The sequence below is a fragment of the Ranitomeya imitator genome, chromosome 9 (assembly GCF_032444005.1).
Source record: "Ranitomeya imitator isolate aRanImi1 chromosome 9, aRanImi1.pri, whole genome shotgun sequence".
NCBI lineage: Eukaryota > Metazoa > Chordata > Amphibia > Anura > Dendrobatidae > Ranitomeya > Ranitomeya imitator.
In genome coordinates, this window is record NC_091290.1 from 55,263,710 (window position 1) to 55,291,380 (window position 27,671).

The following is a 27,671-nucleotide window of genomic DNA, read 5'->3' on the forward strand; positions in this document are numbered from 1 at the left end:
AATAAATATGTTTCTTTAATTCTTTTGGTGGATTTTCTTACTCCATTCTAGTATGTATACACTTTGGTGGGAATAATTCCATGGCTATTGCCTACGGTGGTCGGGTTGTATAGGCTTAGGACCATTAGTTATATGATGTGTTCTGTCCTAAAGATTGTGCATTAAATGAGGGAGCCTGTCCCTGTTCAAGGCTGACCTGTCTGGTTTCCTTCCCTTGAAATCACACTCTTTCACTCACATACTTATTGATCGATAGATCATTCTTTTTGACCGAAAAGTATTTTTTCTCCTCATTTGTAGATTGACCCTGTCACGGGGATGGTGATGAATCTGACAGACTTGAAGAGATACATGGAGGTAACAGTCTTATTTTATGTACACTAAAGTTAGTCAATATGCTGAGAGCTCACTGACGTTGTGGGTAATACTTCTACCCCATAAAAGTTACTGGCTAATATTGGGAAGAAAAGGTTAGAATTCATCTTTTTGTTTTTATTTATTACTGCGATCCTGAAAGGTGTGCTTATGTGTGCTCTACCCAAAACTTACTAGGATCTGGCCAATAAGTCCTCTCTAAAAGATGAAGGGCTCCTCTAAAGGTACCTTCACACATAACGATTTCGTTAACGATATTGTTGCTTTTTGTGACGTAGCAACGATATCGTTAACGAAATCGTTATGCGTGACAGCGACCAACGATCAGGCCCCTGCTGGGAGATCGTTGGTCGCTGGGAATGATCAGGACCTTTATTTGGTCGCTGATCACCCGCAGACATCGCTGAATCGGCGTGTGTGACGCCGATCCGGCGATGTGTTCACTGGTAACCAGGGTAAACATCGGGTTACTAAGCGCAGGGCCGCGCTTAGTAACCCAATGTTTACCCTGGTTACCAGTGTAAAAGTTAAAAAAAACAAACAGTACATACTTACATTCCGGTGTCTGTCCCCCGGCGTCAGCTTCCCTGCACTGTGTCAGCGCGGGCCGGCCGTAAAGCAGAGCACAGCGGTGACGTCATAACATCACCGCTCTGCTTTACGGCCGGCCGGCGCTGACACAGTGCAGGGAAGCTGACGGCGCAGGACAGACACCGGAATGTAAGTATGTAGTGTTTGTTTTTTTTAACTTTTACACTGGTAACCAGGGTAAACATCGGGTTACTAAGTGCGGCCCTGCGCTTAGTAACCTGATGTTTACCCTGGTTACCCGGGGACTTTGGCATCGTTGGTCGCTGGAGAGCTGTCTGTGTGACAGCTCTCCAGCGACCACACAACGACCTAAACAGCGACGCTGCAGCGATCAGCATCGTTGTCTATATCGCTGCAGCGTCGCTTAATGTGACGGTACCTTAATTAACCCTAATCCCTGACCTTCCAGAACATGAGGTCCTGCCAAGGTCTGGGGTCAATGTCACACATAGGGAGAACAACAATTACTAGGAGAATCAGCCAAAGATTTGACTCAACCAAAAGGGGTAATCAGGGCTGAAAATGAAGTATTGGGACACCGTTATTATTCAGTCCCATTACCCCCAGTGTATAATATACAGCTTCTGCCATGCCGCCTGCCTTTATTAACATTTGTGACAGAATGGCAGGTGGTACAGAGCTCACTAATGCCAGCGTGGTCCTTCTCTATGGCATTTGACGGACAAGTCTGGGTTGAGTGAATTCCAGGAGAACATTACCTGCCTGACTTGTGTTGTGCTGGCTATATAATTTGGTGGAAGAGTTAGAACGCTATAGGATTGTTTAATATCAAAAATTACCGCACACTTGAAGCTGGTATGATGCAAATATATAACAAGTTTATTGTGTTCACAAAACAGGTTGCCACAAAAAGGAAACAAAAAGTGCAGATAGAAACCCAACGTTTCGACCCTCCAGGGCCTTATTCATGGGGTTACTTGATGCACGCTAGGATACATATGTAGGTGGCAGGCATAGTGTAGGAGGGCAAGTCCCTTGGTATATAAGCTGTCGCTTAACCTGGAACAGACTGGGAATATGCTGTTTTGTAATGCAAAGCGATAGTGGCACACAGAGGCTGTGACATCCGTAGTGGGCCTGTGTATAGCTGGATGACCCGTGCGGGCAGCACTCCTGAGGCTTGTAGTGACGTAAATGGAGGGTGCTGGATGAGCGGCGCTCCTGCGCCCTGCTGCTGCGGCATGTTTGTCAGGGATCGGCCGTAGTTCCAGTGAAGGGAAACTTAATTCTTCAGCTACAGCACAAGACATTTCGGACAATTGTGGCTTCTAGTTTTGTAGGCATAGTGTCACGCTCGCAGGTGGCGCATGTGGTTTGCGACGGGGCCGGGCATGCTTAGGAGGAGCATAGCGTAGTGTCCACTGGCGCTTTTGATGATGGAGTCAGGCTTGAGATGTAGGTAGCCACCAAGTACCACTCCTAGGCAGTCCCAGGTACTGCATCTGCTGATCCCAGGGGTCAGGTTCACTGACACGGATGAGACTGGGAATCGCTGGCAGAACAGGATTCCGATTTAGTTCAAACTACACAGGTTCTGGATCCTCGGGTAGAACACATACTGACACGGAGTTACAGACAGGGCTGGATTCGGATACTGTAACAGGCTCCGACAGTACGGACACTGGAACGTTAACCAGGACTGACTTTGGTGTAGGTTCAAGTACCGCCGGAACCCTTACAGGTTCCTGTTACTGCCCCTTAAAGAACAGGGGAGAGTGCACTGGGCGCCCCACCAGAAAGAGTGGGCGATGTGCACAGGACAATAAGAGAAGGAAGCAGGAGACAGGGAGCTCACCATGCGGCCGGGCGGCAAGTATGTCGGTGTCCCTGCATGGAGGAGGTAGAGGAACCTGCAAAGGCACCAGCATTAGTGTTACAAACAGTTTGGGGAAGGCTTTTTTTCTCCACTTCTGTACCAAGTACACAAAGAAAAGTCCATAAGGGCATGTTTGGTGAAGAACATTGCTGGACTTATAAAGTCCTGATAATAAACCCATCCGGGGTTTGCAATGAACTAGATCAGATTGTGAGCATGGTCCTCTCATCCAACCTCAGTGTCTGCTCTCACAAATTTTCCTCTGGATGAATAGGCAAAAATTCTCACATACACCTCCAAAATATTGCAGAACTCTTTCTTAGGGCTTGTTTTCACTTGCGAGGAACACGTCCGTGTCTCGCATGTGGAAACGAAGCTCTGGTGCCGACACTCCGGAGCGGAGCGGACGGCTCCATGTGTTGCTATGCGGCCGCACGCTCCGCTCCACAGTGCCGGTGCCAGAAGTTCGTTTCCACATGCGAGACACAGACGTGTTCCTCGCAAGTGAAAACAAGCCCTTAGAGTGGAAGAAGCACCTTTGGTGTAAAGTTGAGGCGTTTTGCTTCTTTTGTCCTTCTAGTGCAGATAGATCCACATGGGGCTGGGACGCAGTAGAATTTCTGTTGCAGATTTTTGTGCTGAAAATCAGCTGCATATTCTAGTAATACCATTGAGTTGACCTTTCTGGTAGATAGATGGTAATATAGTGCACCTCCTCTCCAGATGTCCTCCACCATCACCTCGCAAGGTGACCTTATACAGTAGACCTTAAAAGAATTAAATAAATGCTCTGTTTGGTGTCTGTTCGTTCATAAAACTAAATGATTTTTATTCCCTGTACAGGAGGCCATTATGGTTCCTTTGGATCATAAAAATTTGGACCACGACGTTCCTCACTTCAAAACTGTTGTAAGGTGAGTGTTGGCGTAGGTTTTCGTATTGCAAAGTATATGTTGCTAGTGGCAATATGGGTTTAACGCCTCACCAACAAATGAGTGCTATTACATCCTATGTTGGGTCCCTATGTACGGAGCATACAAAGGCTTGGGAACTGAGCCCACGCTATATTGTGTTGATGCCAGCTGCAGAAAACAGCCGGCATCAACCTGAGCTTGCTCTGACCGCTGCTGTGTATCCATAGAAATGTCGCCGTCAATCACTGATATGATTGTGAGGCGTTGATGGGTTGTAATAGCAGCAGGTGGCATGCTGGGGACAAGGTTGGACCAGGAGGCACGAGACATCTAGTCCTGTAGTGATAATCTCCTGCAGATAAAACTCTGACAGGTTCCCTTTAAGTGAAAAAACTCTTCAGCCTACGTGTGGGAAAAGAAAGCACCCATGTTACATAGTTACATAGTTATTAAGGTTGAAGGAAGACTATAAGTCCATCTAGTTCAACCCAAACATGCCCTAACATGTTGATCCAGAGGAAGGCAAAAAAAAACCATGTGGCAAAGAGTAAGCTCCACATTGGGGAAAAAATTCCTTCCCGACTCCACATACGGCAATCAGACTAGTTCCCTGGATCAACGCCCTATCAAGGAATCTAGTATACAGTATATACCCTGTAACATTATACTTTTCCAGAAAGTGATTTTTAGCCCCAAACAAAAATGTGTTAAATGTTCCCCCTGTGCATAAACCCTTCAGCAAAACATCTACATTAACTGTAAAGCGCTGCAGAATATGTTGGCGCTATATAAAGATTATTATTATTATTACATTGTGTTGTGGCAACTGCAGAGTAAGATTAAACCTATCTACTATATAATTGTCAAAGGGTCACTTCCGTCTTTCTGTCTGTCATGGAAAATCCAAGTCGCTGATTGGTCACTGCAAAACAGCCACGACCAATCAGAAGTCTGGCGGAAAAATGGCCACTCCTTACTCCCCGCAGTCAGAGCCCGGCGCCCTCTCCATACTCCCCTCCAGTCACCGCTCACACAGGGTTAATGCCGGCAGTAACGGACCGCTTTATGCCGCGGGTAACGCACTCCGTTACCGCTGCTATTAACCCTGTGTGTCCCCAACTTTTTACTATTGTTGCTGCCTATGTGGCATCAATAGTAAAAAGATCTAATGTTAAAAATAATAAAAAAACAAAAAACCTGCTATTTTCACCCTCAGTCGTCCGACGATGCGCTCGCGCCTGCTGCCAGCTTCCGGTCCCAGAGATGCATTGCGAAATTACCCAGAAGACTTAGCGGTCTCGCGAAACTGCTAAGTCATCTGGGTAATTTCGCAATGCATCCTGGGAACGGAAGATGGCGGCAGCCGCGCGCGTATCGCCGGAGCTTCGCTGGATCCTAGGGGGTGAGTATATAACTATTTTTTATTTTAAATATTTTTTTTAACAGGGATATGGTGCCCACACTGCTAAATACTGCGTGGGCTGTGTTATATACCGCGTGGCTGCTATATACTATATGGGCTGTGTGATATACTGCAGGGGCTGTGTGATATACTGCGGGGGCTGTGTGATATACTGCGGGGGCTGTGTGATATACTGCGGGGGCTGTGTGATATACTGCGGGGGCTGTGTGATGTACTGCGGGGGCTGTGTGATATACTCATGGGCTGTGTGATATACTGCGGGGGCTGTGTGATATACTGCGGGGGCTGTGTGATATACTGTGGGGGCTGTGCTATGTACTACGTGGGCTGTGTTATATACTATATGGGCAGTGTTATATACTACGTGGGCTGTGTGATATACTGCGGGGGCTGTGCTATATACTACATGGGCAGTGTTATATACTGCGTGGGCAGTGTTATATACTCTGTGGGCTGTTGTGAATTCTGTTGTCGAACTCCCTCCTGTGGTCGTGAATGGTACTTTGGCGAGTTCTGTCCATAGACTCCCTCTGGTGGCTGTGAGTGGAGCTGCCGCTTCTGAGGTTCCTTCCACAGGTGACGTGATTTATCCTTTGGTTGGCTGCTCTATTTAACTCCTCTCAGATCGTTACTCCATGCCAGCTGTCAATGTTCCTGCATTTGTTCAGTTCGCTCTTGGATCTTTCTGGTGACCTGTCTACTCCAGCAGAATCTAAGTTCCTGCCAGTTATTATTTGTTCATTGTTGCCTTGTCCAGCTGGACATCATGATTTTGCCTTACTAGCTGGAAGCTCTGGGATGCAGAGTGGCATCTCCGCACCGTTAGTCGGTGCGGAGGTCTTTTTGCACACTCTGCGTGGTCTTTTGTAGTTTTTTGTGCTGACCGCAAAGATACCTTTCCTATCCTCTGTCTGTTTAGTAAGTCTGGCCTCCCTTTGCTGAAACCTGTTTCATTTCTGTGTTTGTGACTTTCATCTTTACTCACAGTCAATATATGTGGGGGGCTGCCTTTTCCTTTGGGGAATTTCTCTGAGGCAAGGTAGGCTTTATTTTCTATCTCTAGGGCTAGCTAGCTCTTAGGCTGTGAAGAGGCATCTAGGGAGAGTCAGGAACGTGTTGTGAATTCTGTGGCAGAGCTCCCTCCTGTGGTCACAAGTGGTACTTCGGCTGATTCTCTCTGTGAGCTTCTGTTGGTGGAGGGAAGTGGTACTGCGGCTTCTGAGTTTCCTCCCTCAGGTGATCTGGTGAGGTCGTTAGGTGCTTCTCTACTTAACTCCACCTAATGCTTTGATCCTGGCTTCCTGTCAATGTTCCAGTGTTGGACTTGCTTTTCCCTGGATCATTCCTGTGGCCTGCTGCTCTGCATAGCTAAGTTCTTCTTTGCTATTTGTTTGCTATTTTTTCTGTCCAGCTTGTCTAATTTGTTGCTGGAAGCTCTGGGACGCAAAGGGTGTACCTCCGTGCCGTTAGTTCGGTACGGAGGGTCTTTTTGCCCCTTTGCGTGGTTTTCTTTAGGGTTTTGTGTAGACCGCAAAGTTACCTTTTCTATCCTCGATCTGTTAAGAAAGTCGGGCCTCACTTTGCTGAATCTATTTAATCTCTACGTTTGTCTTTTCATCTTAACTCACAGTCATTATATGTGGGGGGCTGCCTTTTCCTTTGGGGTATTTCTCTGAGGCAAGGTAGGCTTATTTTCTGTCTTCAGGCTAGTTAGTTTCTCAGGCTGTGCCGAGTTGCATAGGCAGAGTTAGGCGCAATCCACGGCTGCCTCTAGTGTTGTTTGGAGAGGATTTGGGATTGCAGTCTGCAGAGTTCCCACGTCTCAGAGCTCGTTCTATGATTTTGGGTTATTGTCAGATCACTGTATGTGTTCTGACCGCTATGTCCATTGTAGTACTGAATTGCCTGTCATAACAGTACAGGAAGCCAAAAGTACTAATGATTCTCAATAGAGGGAAAAAAGAAGTTCTGAGACCATTTTTTTTTTCTTTGCACTGTGTTTTGCCTTTTTTTTCCCCTAGACATTTGGGTGGTTCAGTACACAGGTGTAGCGATGGACATTAGAAGTCTGTCTTCATTTGTGGATCAGCTCTCGGCAAGAGTACAAAAGATTCAAGACACTATTGATCAGAAAGCTATGTTGGAACCAAGAATTCCTATTCCTGATTTGTTTTTTGGAGATAGAACTAAGTTTCTGAGTTTCAAAAATAATTGTAAATTATTTCTGGCCTTGAAACCTCGCTCCTCTGGTGATCCAGTTCAACAGGTTTTGATTGTTATTTCTTTTTTGCGCGGCGACCCTCAGGACTGGGCATTTTCTCTTGCGCCAGGAGATCCTGCATTGAGTAATATTGATGCGTTTTTCCTGGCGCTAGGATTGCTGTACGATGAACCTAATTCAGTGGATCAGGCAGAGAAAAATTTGCTGGCTCTTTGTCAGGGTCAGGATGAGTTAGAGGTATATTGTCAGAAATTTAGAAAGTGGTCCGTGCTCACTCAATGGAATGAATCTGCGCTGGCAGCTATGTTCAGAAAGGGTCTCTCTGAACCCCTTAAGGATGTCATGGTGGGATTTCCTATGCCTGCTGGTCTGAATGAGTCTATGTCTTTGGCCATTCAGATCGGTCGACGCTTGCGTGAGCGCAAATCTGTGCACCATTTGGCGGTATTACCTGAGCATAAACCTGAGCCTATGCAGTGCGATAGGACTTTGACCAGAGTTAAACGGCAAGAACACAGATGTCTGAATGGGCTGTGTTTCTACTGTGGTGATTCCACTCATGCTATCTCTGATTGTCCTAAGCGCACTAAGCGGTTCGCTAGGTCTGCCACCATTGGTACGGTACAGTCAAAATTTCTTCTGTCCGTTACCTTGATCTGCTCTTTGTCATCGTATTCTGTCATGGCATTTGTGGATTCAGGCGCTGCCCTGAATTTGATGGACTTGGAGTATGCTAAGGCTACGTTCACATTGGCGTTCCGCCAATGTGCGTCGCTGTTGCGCCGGCGACGCAGCGGCGACGCAGCGGCGACGCGCCCCTATGTTTAACATAGGGGACGCGTGCGTTGTTTTGGTGGCGTTTTTGCCACGTGCGTCGTTTCCGACGCTAGCGTCGGACGCAAGAAAACGCTACATTGTAGCATTTTCTGTGCGTCCGATTTTCGTCAAAAACTACGCACGCGTCGCAAAACGCGCGCGTTTTTGCGCGCGTTTGCGCGCATTTTTACGTGCGTCGCGTGTTGCGTCGCCGACGCAGGGCGGCGCAACGCTAGTGTGAACCTAGCCTTAGCGTTGTGGGTTTCTCTTAGAGCCCTTGCAGTGTCCTATTCCATTGAGAGGAATTGATGCCACGCCTTTGGCCAAGAATAAGCCTCAATACTGGACCCAGCTGACCATGTGCATGGCTTCTGCACATCAGGAGGTTATTCGCTTTCTGGTGTTGCATAATCTGCATGATGTGGTCGTGTTGGGGTTGCCATGGCTACAAGCCCATAATCCAGTATTAGATTGGAAATCCATGTCGGTGTCCAGCTGGGGTTGTCAGGGGGTTCATGGTGATGTTCCATTTCTGTCAATTTCGTCATCCACCCCTTCTGAGGTTCCAGAGTTCTTGACTGATTACCGGGATTTATTTGATGAGCCCAAGTCCGATGCCCTACCTCCGCATAGGGATTGTGATTGTGCTATCAATTTGATTCCTGGTAGTAAATTCCCAAAAGGTCGACTGTTTAATTTATCCGTGCCTGAGCACGCCGCTATGCGCAGTTATGTGAAGGAATCCCTGGAGAAGGGGCATATTCGCCCGTCATCGTCACCATTAGGAGCAGGGTTCTTTTTTGTAGCCAAGAAGGATGGTTCGCTGAGACCTTGTATAGATTACCGCCTTCTAAATAAGATCACGGTTAAATTTCAGTACCCCTTGCCATTGTTATCTGATTTGTTTGCTCGGATTAAGGGGGCTAGTTGGTTCACCAAGATAGATCTTCGTGGTGCGTATAATCTGGTGCGAATCAGGCGAGGAGATGAATGGAAAACTGCATTTAATACGCCCGAGGGTCATTTTGAGTATCTAGTGATGCCATTCGGACTTGCCAATGCTCCATCAGTGTTTCAGTCCTTTATGCATGACATCTTCCGAGAGTACCTGGATAAATTCCTGATTGTGTACTTGGATGACATTTTGATCTTCTCGGATGATTGGGAGTCTCATGTGAAGCAGGTCAGAACAGTTTTTCAGGTCCTGCGTGCTAATTCTTTGTTTGTGAAGGGATCAAAGTGTCTCTTTGGTGTGCAGAAGGTTTCATTTTTGGGGTTCATCTTTTCCCCTTCTACTATCGAGATGGATCCTGTTAAGGTCCAAGCCATCCATGATTGGACTCAGCCGACATCTCTGAAAAGTCTGCAAAAGTTCCTGGGCTTTGCTAATTTTTATCGTCGCTTCATCTGCAATTTTTCTAGTATTGCCAAACCATTGACCGATTTGACCAAGAAGGGTGCTGATTTGGTCAATTGGTCATCTGCTGCTGTGGAAGCTTTTCAAGAGTTGAAGCGTTGTTTTTCTTCTGCCCCTGTGTTGTGTCAACCAGATGTTTCTCTTCCGTTCCAGGTCGAGGTTGATGCTTCTGAGATTGGAGCAGGGGCTGTTTTGTCGCAGAGAGGTTCTGATTGGTCAGTGATGAAACCATGCACTTTTTTTTCCAGGAAGTTTTCGCCTGCTGAGCGAAATTATGATGTGGGCAACCGAGAGTTGCTGGCCATGAAGTGGACATTCGAGGAGTGGCGTCATTGGCTTGAAGGAGCTAAGCATCGCGTGGTGGTATTGACTGATCATAAGAACTTGACTTATCTTGAGTCGGCTAAGCGGTTGAATCCTAGACAGGCTCGTTGGTCGCTGTTTTTTGCCCGTTTTGACTTTGTGATTTCGTACCTTCCGGGCTCTAAAAATGTGAAGGCGGATGCTCTGTCTAGGAGTTTTGTGCCCGACTCTCCGGGTTTGTCTGAGCTGGCGGGTATCCTCAAGGAAGGAGTAATTGTGTCTGCCATCTCCCCTGATTTGCGGCGGGTGCTGCAAAAATTTCAGGCTAATAAACCTGATCGTTGTCCAGCGGAGAGACTGTTTGTCCCTGATAGGTGGACCAATAAAGTTATCTCTGAGGTTCATTGTTCGGTGTTGGCTGGTCATCCTGGAATCTTTGGTACCAGAGAGTTGGTGGCTAGATCCTTTTGGTGGCCGTTTCTGTCGCGGGATGTGCGTGTTTTTGTGCAGTCCTGTGGGATTTGTGCTCGGGCTAAGCCCTGCTGTTCTCGTGCCAGTGGGTTGCTTTTGCCCTTGCCGGTCCCGAAGAGGCCTTGGACACATATGTCTATGGATTTTATTTCTGATCTTCCCGTTTCTCAAAAGATGTCAGTCATTTGGGTGGTCTGTGATCGCTTTTCTAAGATGGTCCATCTGGTACCCTTGTCTAAATTGCCTTCCTCCTCTGATTTGGTGCCATTGTTCTTCCAGCATGTGGTTCGTTTACATGGCATTCCAGAGAATATCGTTTCTGACAGAGGTTCCCAGTTTGTTTCAAGGTTTTGGCGAGCCTTTTGTGGTAGGATGGGCATTGACTTGTCTTTTTCCTCGGCTTTCCATCCTCAGACTAATGGCCAGACCGAACGAACCAATTCAACCTTGGAAACATATCTGAGATGCTTTGTTTCTGCCGATCAGGATGACTGGGTGTCCTTTTTGCCTTTGGCTGAGTTCGCCCTTAATAATCGGGCCAGCTCGGCTACCTTGGTTTCGCCATTTTTCTGCAATTCTGGGTTCCATCCTCGTTTCTCTTCAGGACAGGTTGAGTCTTCGGACTGTCCTGGTGTGGATACTGTGGTGGACAGGTTGCAGCAGATTTGGACTCATGTAGTGGACAATTTGACCTTGTCCCAGGAGAAGGCTCAACGTTTCGCTAATCGCAGACGCCGTGTGGGTCCCCGACTTCGTGTTGGGGATCTGGTTTGGTTATCTTCTCGTCATATTCCTATGAAGGTTTCCTCTCCTAAGTTTAAACCTCGTTTCATTGGTCCGTATAGGATTTCTGAGGTTCTTAATCCTGTGTCTTTTCGTCTGACCCTTCCAGATTCTTTTTCCATACATAACGTATTCCATAGGTCATTGTTGCGGAGATACGTGGCACCTATGGTTCCATCTGTTGATCCTCCTGCCCCGGTTTTGGTGGAGGGGGAATTGGAGTATATTGTGGAGAAGATTTTGGATTCTCGTGTTTCTAGACGGAAACTCCAGTATCTGATTAAATGGAAGGGTTATGCTCAGGAAGATAATTTCTGGGTTTTTGCCTCTGATGTCCATGCTCCCGATCTTGTTCGTGCCTTTCATGTGGCTCATCCTGGTCGGCCTGGGGGCTCTGGTGAGGGTTCGGTGACCCCTCCTCAAGGGGGGGGTACTGTTGTGAATTCTGTGGCAGAGCTCCCTCCTGTGGTCACAAGTGGTACTTCGGCTGATTCTGTCTGTGAGCTTCTGTTGGTGGAGGGAAGTGGTACTGCGGCTTCTGAGTTTCCTCCCTCAGGTGATCTGGTGAGGTCGTTAGGTGCTTCTCTACTTAACTCCACCTAATGCTTTGATCCTGGCTTCCTGTCAATGTTCCAGTGTTGGACTTGCTTTTCCCTGGATCATTCCTGTGGCCTGCTGCTCTGCATAGCTAAGTTCTTCTTTGCTATTTGTTTGCTATTTTTTCTGTCCAGCTTGTCTAATTTGTTGCTGGAAGCTCTGGGACGCAAAGGGTGTACCTCCGTGCCGTTAGTTCGGTACGGAGGGTCTTTTTGCCCCTTTGCGTGGTTTTCTTTAGGGTTTTGTGTAGACCGCAAAGTTACCTTTTCTATCCTCGATCTGTTAAGAAAGTCGGGCCTCACTTTGCTGAATCTATTTCATCTCTACGTTTGTCTTTTCATCTTAACTCACAGTCATTATATGTGGGGGGCTGCCTTTTCCTTTGGGGTATTTCTCTGAGGCAAGGTAGGCTTATTTTCTATCTTCAGGCTAGTTAGTTTCTCAGGCTGTGCCGAGTTGCATAGGCAGAGTTAGGCGCAATCCACGGCTGCCTCTAGTGTTGTTTGGAGAGGATTAGGGATTGCGGTCTACAGAGTTCCCACGTCTCAGAGCTCGTTCTATGATTTTGGGTTATTGTCAGATCACTGTATGTGTTCTGACCGCTATGTCCATTGTAGTACTGAATTGCCTGTCATAACAGGAACGCTCCACGGTTATTTCTAGTTCTTGTGATAGGATTAGGGGTTGCGGTCAGCAGAGCTCCCACATCCCAGAGCTTGTCCTGTGTCAGTTTAACTATCAGGTCGTGCCGGGTGCTCCTAACCACCAGGTCCATAACAGTGGGCTGTTATATACTGCGTGGGCTGTGCTATATACTACGTGCCCTGTGTTATATACTGCGTGGCCTGTGTTATATACTACGTCGCCTGTGTTATATACTGCGTGGCTGCTATATACTGTGTGGGCTGTGTTAATGCATCGGGTATTCTAGAATATGTATGTATATAGCAGCCACATAGTATATAGCACAGGCCACGTAGTATTTGCTATATACTACATGGCTCCTATATACTACATGGCCTGTGCTATATACTATGTGGCTGCTATATACATACATACGTACATATTCTAGAATACCCGATGTGTTAGATTCGGGCCACAATCTAGTGTGTGTGTGTAATATATATATATATATATATATATATATATATATATATATATATATATATGATGGTTGCCCGATTCTAACGCATCGGGTATTCTAGAATATGTATGTAGTTTATTTATGAAGATTTCAGAATAATGCAAAGATTCGGCTGGCCGGGGGTGACCAATTAGCGAAGCGTGGTTCAAATCCTGCCAACAATCAATCAGTGAAGCCAGGGCCTGCTGCAGGTTTTTAAGTGCCCCGGGGCGAAAGAGTCTCACAGCCCACGTAGCATATAACACAGCTCACGTAGCATATAACACAGCCCACGTAGTATATAACACATCCACATAGTATATAGCATAGCCACGTAGTATATAGCACAGCTACGTAGTATATAACACAGCCACGTAGTATATAGCACAGCTATGTAGTATATAACACAGCCACGTAGTATATTGCACAGCCCACGTAGTATATTGCACAGCCACGTAGTATATTGCACAGCCACATAGTATATTGCACAGCCATGTAGTATATTGCACAGCCACATAGTATACAGCACATCCCACGTAGTATATAGCACAGCCACGTAGTATATTGCACAGCCACTTAGTATATAGCACAGCCGACGCAGTATATTGCACAGCCACTTAGTATATAGCACAGCCGACGCAGTATATAACACAGCCCACGTAGTATATAGCACAGCCCACACAGTATATAACACAGCCCACGCAGTATATAACACAGCCCACGCAGTATATAACACAGCCCACGTAGTATATAACACAGCCCACATATATAGCAATGTGGGCACCATATCCCTGTTAAAAAAAATAATTAAAATAAAAAACAGTTATATACTCACCTTCCGGCGACCCCCGGATCCAGCCCAGGCCTTTAGCGATGCTCCTCGCGACGCTCGGTTCCCAGTAATGACTTGTGGCAATAACCCGTGATGATGTAGCGGTCTCACGATGCGGGATTTCCGTTACAGACAAACAGACAGACAGATGGAAGACTATATATATATATATATATATATATATATATATATATATATATATATATATCTCAAAATAGAGATACAAAAGGCAGAAACAACCAATCTCGGCCAGAAGCATTCTCATAATCACTTCTCCATTAATAATATCCAACCGTATAAAGAATAGTGGACAAATACATATGACTACCAAAAAATGAGTATAAAATACCCACAGACCACTGTAGCACAAAATGTCATAAAATCAATAAAGTTTATTGAAAATTAATTTAAAATTTGTACATAGTACCATATGAAAATCTTCAAAGAGAATAAGACAATGCTCCATGTATAGTGGAAATATCACATATAGCTGTAATGTTTAACATTGAAACCCATTATAATAAATCAGTCCAATATGAGGTTCCCAAAAACATCCTATAAGGTGATTATATATATATACAGTGGGGCAAAAAAGTATTTAGTCAGTCAGCAATAGTGCAAGTTCCACCACTTAAAAAGATGAGAGGCGTCTGTAATTTACATCATAGGTAGACCTCAACTATGGGAGACAAACTGAGAAAAAAAAATCCAGAAAATCCCATTGTCTGTTATTTTAAAAATTTATTTGCATATTATGGTGGAAAATAAGTATTTGGTCAGAAACAAAATTTCATCTCAATACTTTGTAATATATCCTTTGTTGGCAATGACAGAGGTCAAACGTTTTCTGTAAGTCTTCACAAGGTTGCCACACACTGTTGTTGGTATGTTGGCCCATTCCTCCATGCAGATCTCCTCTAGAGCAGTGATGTTTTTGGCTTTTCGCTTGGCAACACGGACTTTCAACTCCCTCCAAAGGTTTTCTATAGGGTTGAGATCTGGAGACTGGCTAGGCCACTCCAGGACCTTGAAATGCTTCTTACGAAGCCACTCCTTCGTTGCCCTGGCGGTGTGCTTTGGATCATTGTCATGTTGAAAGACCCAGCCACGTTTCATCTTCAATGCCCTTGCTGATGGAAGGAGATTTGCACTCAAAATCTCACGATACATGGCCCCATTCATTCTTTCATGTACCCGGATCAGTCATCCTGGCCCCTTTGCAGAGAAACAGCCCCAAAGCATGATGTTTCCACCACCATGCTTTACAGTAGGTATGGTGTTTGATGGATGCAACTCAGTATTCTTTTTCCTCCAAACACGACAAGTTGTGTTTCTACCAATCAGTTCCAGTTTGGTTTCATCAGACCATAGTACATTCTCCCAAAACTCCTCTGGATCATCCAAATGCTCTCTAGCAAACTTCAGACGGGCCCGGACATGTACTGGCTTAAGCAGTGGGACACGTCTGGCACTGCAGGATCTGAGTCCATGGTGGCGTAGTGTGTTACTTATGGTAGGCCTTGTTACATTGGTCCCAGCTCTCTGCAGTTCATTCACTAGGTCCCCCCGCGTGGTTCTGGGATTTTTGCTCACCGTTCTTGTGATCATTCTGACCCCACGGGGTGGGATTTTGCGTGGAGAGCCAGATCGAGCGAGATTATCAGTGGTCTTGTATGTCTTCCATTTTCTAATTATTGCTCCCACTGTTGATTTCTTCACTCCAAGCTGGTTGGCTATTGCAGATTCAGTCTTCCCAGCCTGGTGCAGGGCTACAATTTTGTTTCTGGTGTCCTTTGACAGCTCTTTGGTCTTCACCATAGTGGAGTTTGGAGTCAGACTGTTTGAGGGTGTGCACAGGTGTCTTTTTATACTGATAACAAGTTTAAACAGGTGCCATTACTACAGGTAATGAGTGGAGGAAACAGGAGACTCTTAAAGAAGAAGTTACAGGTCTGTGAGAGCCAGAAATCTTGATTGTTTGTTTCTGACCAAATACTTATTTTCCACCATAATATGCAAATAAATTGTTAAAAAAACAGACAATGTGATTTTCTGGATTTTTTTTTCTCAGTTTGTCTCCCATAGTTGAGGTCTACCTATGATGTAAATTACAGACGCCTCTCATCTTTTTAAGTGGTGGAACTTGCACTATTGCTGACTGACTAAATACTTTTTTGCCCCACTGTATTTAGTTCCCGGACGATGAGAATTATAACATAAAGGGCATTGTAAAAGTATAAGAAATAGTCTCAATGCTTACCCATTGTGGTGTACCGCTGCATAGGAACGCCCCGACACGCGTTTCGCCCACGTGCTTTATCAAGGGGAGTGTGTTACTTACCCCCACCTTACCTCATTAAATACCCCCCAGAGTATAAGATCAGCCAGTAAGGTGCTTCGCATGCGAAGACGCCACGCCATGCCTTCAGGTGCATCGGGTCCGGCATTCATCTCCGGTGCGCGTGAGAGGAAATCCCTCTTAGACGTCATATGACGCGAACCGGAAATTCATGGTAACCTTCGGCGATGCAAAGGCGAGCGAGTGCGCATGCGCATACCAGCGCCATCTTTAAGAAGTCCCAAGGAGGAAGCCATATTGCTGTGTCCCATAGTGTAAAAAAGAGAAAAGAAGAAATGAAAGGAAAAGAGTGCGCCTGCGCAGATGTGCACCATCTTCAAAGAACCAATAAACCTATGCCAGCACCATTTATAAGGAACCACATATAGGATGCCATTTAGTCTCTCTCATATGCCCAATAATATACGCGTTAAAGAAAAACCCTCTTAAATATCCTATGACGCAAACCGGAAATTAATGGTAACCTTCGACGATGCAAAAGTAAACGTCAAGCAAGTGCGCATGCGCATACCAGCGCCATCTTTAAGGAGTCCCAAAGAGGACGCCGTATAGCTGTGCTCCAAAAGAAAAGAAGAGAAATGCGCCTGTGTACATATACGCCATCTTTAAAGAGCCCAGTAACCCTATACCAGCGCCATATTCAAAAAGACATATGAAGGATGCCATTTACTATATCTTATACGCCCAATAAAAGAGAATCCCACCTATGCATCCAAAGGCCAACATTACAATGAAATGTATAATAAACAATATATAAAAACATTCTCATCATCTACGCGATAAGGGACAAAAAGTGCAACAAATAAAATACATTGTTGAGAGTGACCTCAAACAGACATACGTCTGTATACCAATTAATACCAAATATATAACCCACAAATATAACATACATCACACTCCCTAGACAAACAGACAGACAGATGGAAGACATATATATATATATATATATACATATATATATATATATATATATATATATACTAGCTATTGAACCCGTTCTACGCCCGGGTGGCGAGCATTTATATTGGTATATGGTCTCCATCCTGGTATGTGCTGCTCCATCCTGCGCCCCCATCCTGTCATGTGCTGCTCCCATCCTGCGCCCCCGTTCTGTCATGTGCTGCTCCCATCCTGCGCCCCCGTTCTGTCATGTGCTGCTCCCATCCTGCGCCTCCATTCTGTCATTTGCTGCTCCCATCCTGTCATTTGCTGCTCCCATCCTGCACCCGTTCTGTCATTTGCTGCTCCCATCCTGCGTCCCCGTTCTGTCATTTGCTGCTCCCATCCTGCGTCCCCGTTCTGTCATGTGCTGCTGCCATCCTGCGCCCGTTCTGTCATGTGCTGCTGCCATCCTGCGCCCGTTCTGTCATGTGCTGCTGCCATCCTGCGCCCGTTCTGTCATGTGCTGCTGCCATCCTGCGCCCGTTCTGTCATGTGCTGCTGCCATCCTGCGCCCGTTCTGTCATGTGCTGCGGCCATCCTGCGCCCGTTCTGACATGTGCTGCTGCCATCCTGCGCCCGTTCTGTCATGTGCTGCTGCCATCCTGCGCCCGTTCTGTCATGTGCTGCGGCCATCCTGCGCCCGTTCTGTCATGTGCTGCTGCCATCCTGCGCCCGTTCTGTCATGTGCTGCTGCCATCCTGCGCCCGTTCTGTCATGTGCTGCGGCCATCCTGCGCCCGTTCTGTCATGTGCTGCGGCCATCCTGCGCCCGTTCTGTCTTGTGCTGCGGCCATCCTGCGCCCGTTCTGTCATGTGCTGCGGCCATCCTGCGCCCGTTCTGTCATGTGCTGCGGCCATCCTGCGGCCGTTCTGTCATGTGCTGTGGCCATCCTGCGCCCGTTCTGTCATGTGCTGCTGCCATCCTGCGCCCGTTCTGTCATGTGCTGCTGCCATCCTGAGCCCGTTCTGTCATGTGCTGCTGCCATCCTGCGCCCGTTCTGTCATGTGCTGCTGCCATCCTGCGCCCGTTCTGTCATGTGCTGCGGCCATCCTGCGCCCGTTCTGTCATGTGCTGCTCCCATCCTGCGCCCGTTCTGTCTTGTGCTGCGGCCATCCTGCGCCCGTTCTGTCATGTGCTGCGGCCATCCTGCGGCCGTTCTGTCATGTGCTGCGGCCATCCTGTGCCCGTTCTGTCATGTGCTGCTGCCATCCTGCGCCCGTTCTGTCATGTGCTGCTGCCATCCTGCGCCCGTTCTGTCATGTGCTGCGGCCATCCTGCGCCCGTTCTGTCATGTGCTGCTGCCATCATGCGCCCGTTCTGTCATGTGCTGCTGCCATCCTGCGCCCGTTCTGTCATGTGCTGCTCCCATCCTGCGCCACCATTGTATTATATGCCCCCCGCTCCAGTGTGTATGCCCCCAAATGCTGCTGCCATATAAAAAAAAAAAAAATACCATACTCACCTATCGTCCGGCTCCACTGCAGGTATGTCTTCAAGAAAATGGCGCCGGAAAGCGGGGACTGCGCAGGCGCCGATTCCGGCAGCAGGAATCGGCGCCTGCGCAGTCCGCGCTTTCCGGCGCCATTTTCTTGAAGACACACCTGCAGTGGAGCCGGAGTGTGTCTTCAAGAAAATGGCGCCGGAAAGCGCGGACTGCGCAGGCGCCGATTCCGGCAGCAGGAATCGGCGCCTGCGCAGTCCGCGCCCTCCGGAGCCGGGAGCAGAGGAGCCGAGAGACGGAGCCGCAAGCAGCGCTGGAACCGGGAAAGGTGAGTATACTTACCCTCCCTCCTGGCGGTCCCTGACTCTCCGGTGGAGATCGCGGTATGCGTTCAGTGCTTACGCATACCGCGATCTCCCGGGAGCGTCGCTCTGTGAGGCCCAGACTGCGCCGGCGCTTGCGCAGTCTATAGAGGCTTCGGACAGAGTGACGCTCCCAGCGTTATATTATATATATATATATATATATATATATATATATATATATATATATATATATATATATAGTACTGTATAGTGTTCCTTCTAATATTTGTGGATTTAATGTGTAATTAATAACACTTGAATATATTTAGTGGCTTGCAAAAGTATTCACCCCCTTGGCATTTTTTGATTTGCTACTTGACAATCTGGAACTTGTTTTTTTTGTTTTAAGGGTTTGTATCAATTCATGTAAAGAACGTGCTTACAACTGTGAACATTTGGTTTTCTTTTTATTGTGAAGCAAAGAACAAATAGGATCACATAATACAAAACTTCAATGTGCATAACTATTCACGCCCCTAAAGTCAGTACTTTGTAGAGCCTCCTTTGTGGTAATTGTAGCTGCAAGTCACTTTGGATAAGTCTCTATGATGTTTCGACATCTTACCACTGAGATTTTTGCCCATTCCGCAAGACAAAACTGCTCCAGCTCCTTCAAGTTAGATGGTTTCTTCTGGTGAACAGCAATCTTCAAGTCTGACCACAGATTTTCCATTGGATGAAGGTCTGGGCTTTGACTAGGCCACTCCTTAATATTTACATGTCTCCCACTCGAGTGTTGCTTTAGCGGTATGCTTTGGGTCACTGTCTTGTTGGAAGGTGAACCTCCGTTCCAGTCTCAAATCACTGACTGAAACAAGTTTTCATCAAGAATATCCCTGTATTTTCCACAATCCATCTTACCCTTGACTCAAACCATTTTCCCCATTCCTGCTACTGAAAAACATCCCCACAGCACGATGCTGCCACTACCATGTTTCACTGTGGGGATGGTGTTCTTTGGACGATGATCTGTGTTGGGCTGGTGCCAGACATAGCGTTTACCTTCAACCACAGCACTTTCCTGGATACACTTGGGGAGTCTCCCTCATGTCTTTTTGCAAACTCAAAATGAGCCTTATAATTTTTGTAAGTAAAGGCTTACCACTCTTCTATAAAGGCCACCTCTATGGAGTGTACGGAATTGTGGCCGTATGGATAGATCCTCCAGTCTTTTCTTGGGACCTCTGTAGCTCCTTCAGGGTTAGCTTTGGTCTCTGTGCTGCCTCTCTAATTAATGCCCTCCTTGGCCGGGCTGAGAGTTTTGGTGGGCGGCCCTCTCCTGGCAGGTTTGTTGTGGTACCATGCTCTTTCCCTTTAATAATGGATTTGATGGTGCTCCAGGGGATCATCAGAAATTGGAAAAAAAAAAATTATAACCCAACCCTGACTTGTGCTTCTCAACAACTTTGTCCCTGTCTTGTTTGGAGATCTCCTTGGTCTTCATGGTGTTTGGAGATCTCCTTGGTCTTCATGATGTTTGGAGATCTCCTTGGTCTTGACTGAGTTTGGTCAGTGGTGCCTCTTGTTAATGGTGTTGTAGCCTCTGTGGCCTTTCAGAAAGGTAAAGTGTATATACTGACAGACATGTGACACTTAGATTACACACAGGGGGACTTCCTGTCACTAAGCATGGGACTTATGAAGATAATTGCTTGCAACATAAATTTTTAGGGGCTTCATTGGAAATTGAGTAAATACATATGCATGTGTCAGTTTTTCGTTACAGTATTTGATCCCATAAATTTAATTTATGCCTTTATTTACTCACTTCACCAATTTAGACTATTTAGTGCTGATGCACACAGAAATCGGATTGCAAAAATATTTAAACAAAGGTTGTCATGTAACAAAATAGGTAGTTTATGCTAGTTTTAGTATGGGTCGTTTGGTTATTAATTGAGATTAAACCACTAACTTGTTTGTTTTTTTTTGTACAGTTCTGTAGAGAACCTGACTGTACTCATTTGGGACAATCTTAAGAAGATGCTTCCTCCAGGACTACTTTATGAAGTGTGTGTGCACGAGACAGACTCCAACACCGCCACATATAGAGGGGAGTGACAGTGCGCCTGGCCAAATCCAGGGCCTAGGAGGCTGCCTGTATTTATAGCACCACCCATGTGCCAGGACTACAAATCCAAATTTTTCTTGTACCATATCTTTAAACCATTTTGTGAGTTTACAGATAGTATTTATATTTTCTTACCCAACTTTACTATTGCATTTAAAAGTTTTAGTATCCTTTCTACTATTCAGATTTCTGATCACCTATTTATACCAGGGAGTATTTTCAAAGTGAAAGTGTATTTTGCAAAGAAATAGTATATTCAAACATCATTGTGCAGAGGGGGGGAGAAGGTGAGCTATGACCATCATCTTCAGTGAATGATGGTTCCTGTGTCATCAATTGTATACAATTGTGTGAATAAGTGTTTGACCCCTTCCTGATCTCCTATTCTTTTGCATGTTTGTCACATTTAAATGTTTCAAATCACCAAACAAATGTAAATATTAGACAAAGAAAACACAAGTAATCACAAAATGCAGTTTTTAAATGAAGGTCTTTATTATTAAGGGAAAAAGAAATCCAAACCTACAGGGCCCTGTGTGAAAAAAGCGATTGCCCCCTAAGGCTATGTGCACACGTTGCGGATTAGGCTTAGGAATTTCTGGGGCGGATTCTGCCTCTCCTTGCAGAAAACACACCTGCGGATGTCGCATTTTTTGTGCGGTTCCGCAGCGTTTTTTGTGCTTTTTTGCTGCGGTTTTCTTGCGGAATTCCTGTGTTTTTACCCCTGCGGGTTTCTATAATGGAATGGGTACAAAAACGCTACAGATTCATCAAAAAGAAGTGACATGCTACTTCTTTTAGACCGCAGCGTTTCTGCAGCGGATTTTCCGCAAAGTGTGCACAGCATTTTTTTTTTCTCAATGATTTACATTGTACTGTAACTCAATTGCGGACCTGCAGCGTTTCTGCACCGCAAAAAACGCTGCGGATCCGCAGAGAATCTGCAACGTGTGCACATAGCCTCAACCTAATAACTGGTTGGCCAACGTTAGCCGCAATAACTGCAATCAAGCATTTGTGATAACTGGCAGTGAATCTTTTACAATGCTCTGGAAGGGTCAAACACTTTTTCATGCCACTGTATATAAATAGAGGGATTATCATTCATTGTAATCCTGTCTTTAAAGATAATGAATATAAAGGCACGGGTGATTGACCTCGTGGAGACCAAAACATCCAACACCGCGGAGACACCATCACGTGTTTCTCAACGCAGGCAGTGAATAGCCAGGCCTTTCCCCTGGAAGGAAGAACAACCAAGGGAAGGGCAGCATCCAATAAAGGAAAACATCCAATAAAGGAAAACCACCTATGCCAAGCATATTCCCTTGGTTGTTCCTTCCCGGGGAAAGGCCTGGCTATTCACTGCCTGCGTTGAGAAACACGTGATGGTGTCTCCGCAGCTCCTCTACATGCATTTGCATATTTGGGGGCAGTGTTCTGGATCACTTCGTTGAGAAACACATGATGGTGTCTCCGCGGTGTTGGATGTTTTGGTCTCCACGAGGCCAATCATCTGTGCTTTTATAGACTTTCTACTAGGCACTGCTCCTGATAGCCAGTTTCCTACTCCACACTGATGAGGGGCAAAAACCCTGAAACAGCTGTCTGTGGATGGATACCATGCTTGGCATAGGTGGTTTTCCTTTATTGGATGCTGCCCTTCCCTTGGTTGTTCCTTCCCGGGGAAAGGCCTGGCTATTCACTGCCTGCGTTGAGAAACACGTGATGGTGTCTCCGCAGCTCCTCTACATGCATTTAAAGATAATGAGACAGCTGAAAAGTCACCTTTACAAAACAGGAAGTCTAGCATTAATCTTAGTGGCTAGTGGAAAAATGGACAGATTAATCATTTTTAGGGTGTGTGCACATGCTGCGGATTTTGCTGTGCGTCCGCAGCGGTTTCCCATGAGTTTACAGTACCATGTAAACCTATGGGAGACGAAATCCGCAGTGCACATGCTGCGGAAAAAAACGCGCGGAAACGCAGCTGTTTACATTCCGCAGCATGTCAATTCTTTGTGCGGATTCCGCTCTGGTTTTGCAGGTGTAAAACCACAGTGGAATCCGCAATAGAAACCGCGATAAATCCAAAGGAGAAACCGCAGCGGTTTTGCACTGCGGATTTATCAAATCCGCTGCGGAAAAATCCGCAGCCCTCACAGATACGTGTGCACATATCCTTATTGCTTGTTTACAGGGAACCTAACAACTGATTCATGCTGCCTGAACCACGGGGGACATGAATCAGGCGCTGGCTCCATTATTGTGGCAATGTACATTTTAATGTGAAGTGCTGCAGCTTTTTAGAGAAAACACTTTTAAAATTCAGCCTAGCATGATGCATCTGGGATAACTATTCCAAGAGGCAATCCCTGGCAGCTCCTCATAAACTGATGGCTCTTTACCTATACACACACATAGGGAGAGACTTGTCAGTCCAAGGGAGTTGGGGAGAAGCCGATGGGGACCTGCCTCCTGGACTAGTCACCCGAGACGCATCGTCCTCGGCCGGCTTTCACAAATACAAGTTCTCTGAAGCTCTGCAGCATTTTAGACTGGAGCAAAGATGGCAGCAATAATGGAGTCAGCGTCTGATTGATGCTGCCTGTGCTTTGTGCAGCATCAATCCACTGGTAGCTTCTGGTTAATATAGTTTTCTTAATTGTTTTTTTTTTTTATTTCAATATCTATAATCAGAACATGACCGATTGTTTAAATCAATAAAAATGTTACAGTCCAATTATATAAGACTGGAATACATAAAGCTCATTTTGGATTTTTCATGTATAATCATTAGCGTATTACAGTAGCAGTAAATTAAATGAGATTTTACATTCCCAGCATGTCCACGTGTATTGCAATTATCTTCGTAATGCAAAGGGCGAAATCCATGACAAATCCGCACGGAAGGCATGTGAAAGATCTCGTCGACTTGTCGCACATCAGACGGCAGCAGAAAACGTGTCCATGTGAAAGTATATATAATGTGTCCCACAATTGGATGTGTAGACCCTTCGTATTACGGCCGGTATCATCACTATTGAGTACATGCAAACTGAATTAAGATTGTCAAAAATAAATTAAATAAAGTTGCCATACATTGGCGTGAAGGTTACAATTATCTTATGATTTGGCTTGTATTAACTATGCTTCTTTCATGCTTCTGATGCGGTTAGTTTGGGTCATTAGACCTGGGGTTTGGCTGGGAATTATAGGCATAATATGGCCAAATAACGGCTCAATAAAATCATGTGAGCCTTCGCGAGGAGAGCCGTCAGCCGACCGCTATTCTTTATTAACCCCCTGACTTGGACAAGCAAGCCTCTGTTCTCAAATGGAATAGTGGAATAAGCTCCTGCCAAATACATTCGACAAGATATGATCGCCCCTGTGAACAAAGAGTGGGCCTGTTAAGCTTTTAAGCTTCAAGACTAGGGATGAGAGAACCCGAACTGCAAAATTTAGGGTTCGTTCCAGATACCTAGTGTCCGGTACCGAACACCAAAAACAGACACTTTTCAGGAAGTCAGTTTTACTATTCAGGTTCGATGCAAAATAAAATTTGTTGAAACCAGCTTTTAAGCTGTGAGCACTTCTGGAGCCACCACAGCCATGCCAAGTATTCGCATGGCTGTGATTGGCCAGCACCACCCGTGACCCAGCCTATATGACCATCAGATCCTCGAGTGAGGGACAGTGTAAAAGGATTAAATAAATGTAAAAAAACCAACGTGAGGTCCCCCCTATTTTTAATAATCAGCCAAGGGAAAGCAGACAGCTGTAAGGTGGTCGTCTTATGCTGGGAAGGGGCCAATATCCATGGACCTTCCTAGGCTCTTAATATCAGCCCACAGCTGTCTGGGGACCATAAAAAAAAAATTAATCACTTGTGAGACATGACCGCAAGTAACCTATGAAACGTCGTTCTCAGAACAATGCTCCATAGGTTGCAGGAGAGAATCGCTGGACGTCGTGGGTACCAAAATGGACTACGGTATGTTGGACCTGCTGGAATTAATTTTTTTAATAAATGAGTAAACCAGAGACTGTATTGGGGAGTCTTTATTCAAATAAAAACATTTTCTGTGACTATTTATTTTTTCATTATTAGGTTAGTAGTGGGGCTGTGTGATAAGACGCATTTCCATTACTGGGCTTGATGATATTAAAAAGTTGACATCAGCCCCAAAAATTATTACCTCGATTACCACCGCATCAGGACAATCGGGAAGAGGTAAGGCTAAGAGCCAGAATTGGTGCATCTAATGGATGCGCCATTTCTGGGACAGCTGGGGGCTGGTTTTATTAGGCTGTGAAGGGGCCACTATCCATGAACTTTCCCAGCCTATTAATATAAGCCCCCAGCTGTCTGTGTTGCCTTAGCTAGTTATTAAAAATAGGGTGGGACCCAATAACATTTAATTTTAGAACCCTCCTCCCCCATTTTTAATAACCAGCAAAGGCAACACAGACAGCTAGGGGCTTATATTAATAGGCTGGGAAATTCCATGGATAGTGGCCCCTTCCTAGCCTAATAAGACCAGCCCACAGCTGTCTGCTTTCCCTTGGCTGGTTATCAAAAAGAGGGGGGATCCCACATTTTTTTTTTTCATTTATTAAAGTAAATTACACAAGCAAGGCTCTGCTACACTTGGATCTCCACCTACTGGTTCAAGATTATATTTTTTAATTTTGTTATTTTAAATAATTTCCCTATCCACATTTGTTTGCAGGGCAGTTGTCCTACTCTTACCCCCATTTTGTTTTCTTTTGCAGCCCCCTAGACCTTACTACAACCATTTTACAGCACCAAAGCTTGAGCTCCCATTGGCTTCTATGGGGTTCAGCTTCAGGGTCAAGTTCTGGTACCCGAACTTTGGACTAAAGTGCGGACGAACCCAAACTTCCACTTCATCCCTATTAAAGACTCCTGGTCCGACAACTGGTAGAAGAGGTGTCGTTCAGCCCTGCTGAGTTTGTCAGGTTCAAACATCTGAGATCCAAGTCACAGATCTGTTATATGGACAGCATCCAGATGCCCCATGAATTAGGCCTAAGGAGTATGTGATTCTATAAGAATGTATTTTCGACAACTAGCAAGCCAGTTTAAGGAGACTTTTAGGCCATGCAATGCTCTGTTGGCAATTTAAAGGGAATTTGTCAGCAGGTTTTTGCTATGTAATCTGAAGACAGCAGGAAATAGAAAAATGACATCCTTGAATTCTGTGTTCCATCCTCAAAGTGTGTGCTGTTCTGTGAAGGTTTTATCAGTAAGAGATTAACATTGACAGACTACACTAGTCCAGCAACGCCCCCTCGCCCTGTGTTAAGCACCGCGCTGTCTTTGGACTTTATACATCGAGAGCCTGGTGTGGGTGAGTAAGCTTTCTCGGCTCTGTTTCATTCTAAATCTAAAAGCTCTGATTGTGCCAGAACTGCTGCACCCAGTGATACATTATTGGAATCATCTTCTCTTTGCCTAAATATCAGGCTGCTCTCAGATGATGAAAACACAAAAGCGCACAGAGAGTCATTTGCATTGTAGCTGTTCCATCTCGCATGTTCAACGTGGATATTTTCTCTCTGAGCCCTGTTCATACAGGTACTATACAGATGATCAGGTTTTTAATACATCAGATAGGGATTATGTACATTAGATAGGACTGCTCTATTATGGGTATCTTAATAAAAAGAGAAAAAAAGCGCAGACGCACTCACCAAATGCAGTCACAAGTGTCCTTTATTTCAGTGCCAACCGGCACATTCTTCACGGCACGGGGTAGAGGGTAACATACAGGGAGAGTGCAACAGGTCAGACGGCCGTTTCGCGCTACGGCAAGAGCGCTTCTACGGGTCCATAACTACGGGTCTATTATGGGTATACCTTGGCGATTGGTGGAGCAGCTTAACATACTTTTTTTTGCAAAAAAAAACGTATTAACTAAATACCCTGTATTTTTTTAAATTTTTTGACTAGCACTTGCTTATTTACTGTGACTTTTTTACAACAGAGTATTTTTTGATCTCTCTGTGCGCTTTTGTGTTTTCAAGTTCTTTGGTGGTGTGAACAGGTTCCTGCAGACTTGTTCGCTATGCAGGTGGCCCATGTGTTTTTGGTTTTGCTCTCAGACGATGTGGCAAAAACCTGCTGACAGATTGCATTTAAATACCGTATGTTTTCAGAGATGAAGACTAGAACTCTACTGCCACATATTGGATCTAGCAATCCTAAAAGTCCATATCAACCCTTTAACGAGCCTCGCCACATGATTTAGAGCAGTATTTCCCAAACGCCAGTCCTCACGGCGCCCAACAGATCATGTTTTCAGGATTTCCTTAGTACTGCACAGGTAATGGAAGTATTGTCAAGGCATCAGGAACTCTCACCAGTGCAACACTGTGGAAATCCTGAAAACATGACCTGTTGGGGGCTGGGAGGACTGGAGTTTTGGAAACACTGATTTAGAGCAAAAAACCAAAACTAAATACTCCATTTTCAGACACGTCTTTGTCAGAGGTCTCATCTGGCAACAAAACCGATATCCTGCTTTACACAGATGATGGGCAGAGTGTCTAAGAGGAACCATTCTCCTGGTGGAGAGTGCCAAGTTGGTGTAAGGAGATACTGCCCTTTTGTGGCTTACCCTCCTTGTGGAGTGTGTCAGTGACTGCCTTCTGGACATCTGTCACGTCAGCAGTCTTCCCAGGGAAAGGTCAGAGTGGCCCGGCGCCTGCGCACTGCAGTACTTTACGCTGCCCTCAACAGGGAAAATAAAGTACACCTGCG

At 45.7% G+C, this 27,671-nt stretch overlaps 1 protein-coding gene across 1 annotated transcript in view; it reads left to right on the top strand.

The window, feature by feature from the left end:
* Positions 1-24,005, top strand: part of PTS (6-pyruvoyltetrahydropterin synthase) — a 55,030-nt gene extending 31,025 nt beyond the window's left edge. Inside the window, exons 4-6 of the mRNA XM_069739158.1 lie at positions 301-357; positions 3,647-3,717; positions 20,748-24,005. Of these exons, the coding sequence (XP_069595259.1) occupies positions 301-357; positions 3,647-3,717; positions 20,748-20,871 (252 nt within the window). The 3' untranslated portion in view covers positions 20,872-24,005. The remainder of the gene's footprint in view (positions 1-300; positions 358-3,646; positions 3,718-20,747) is intronic.
* Positions 24,006-27,671: the final 3,666 nt, after the last annotated feature.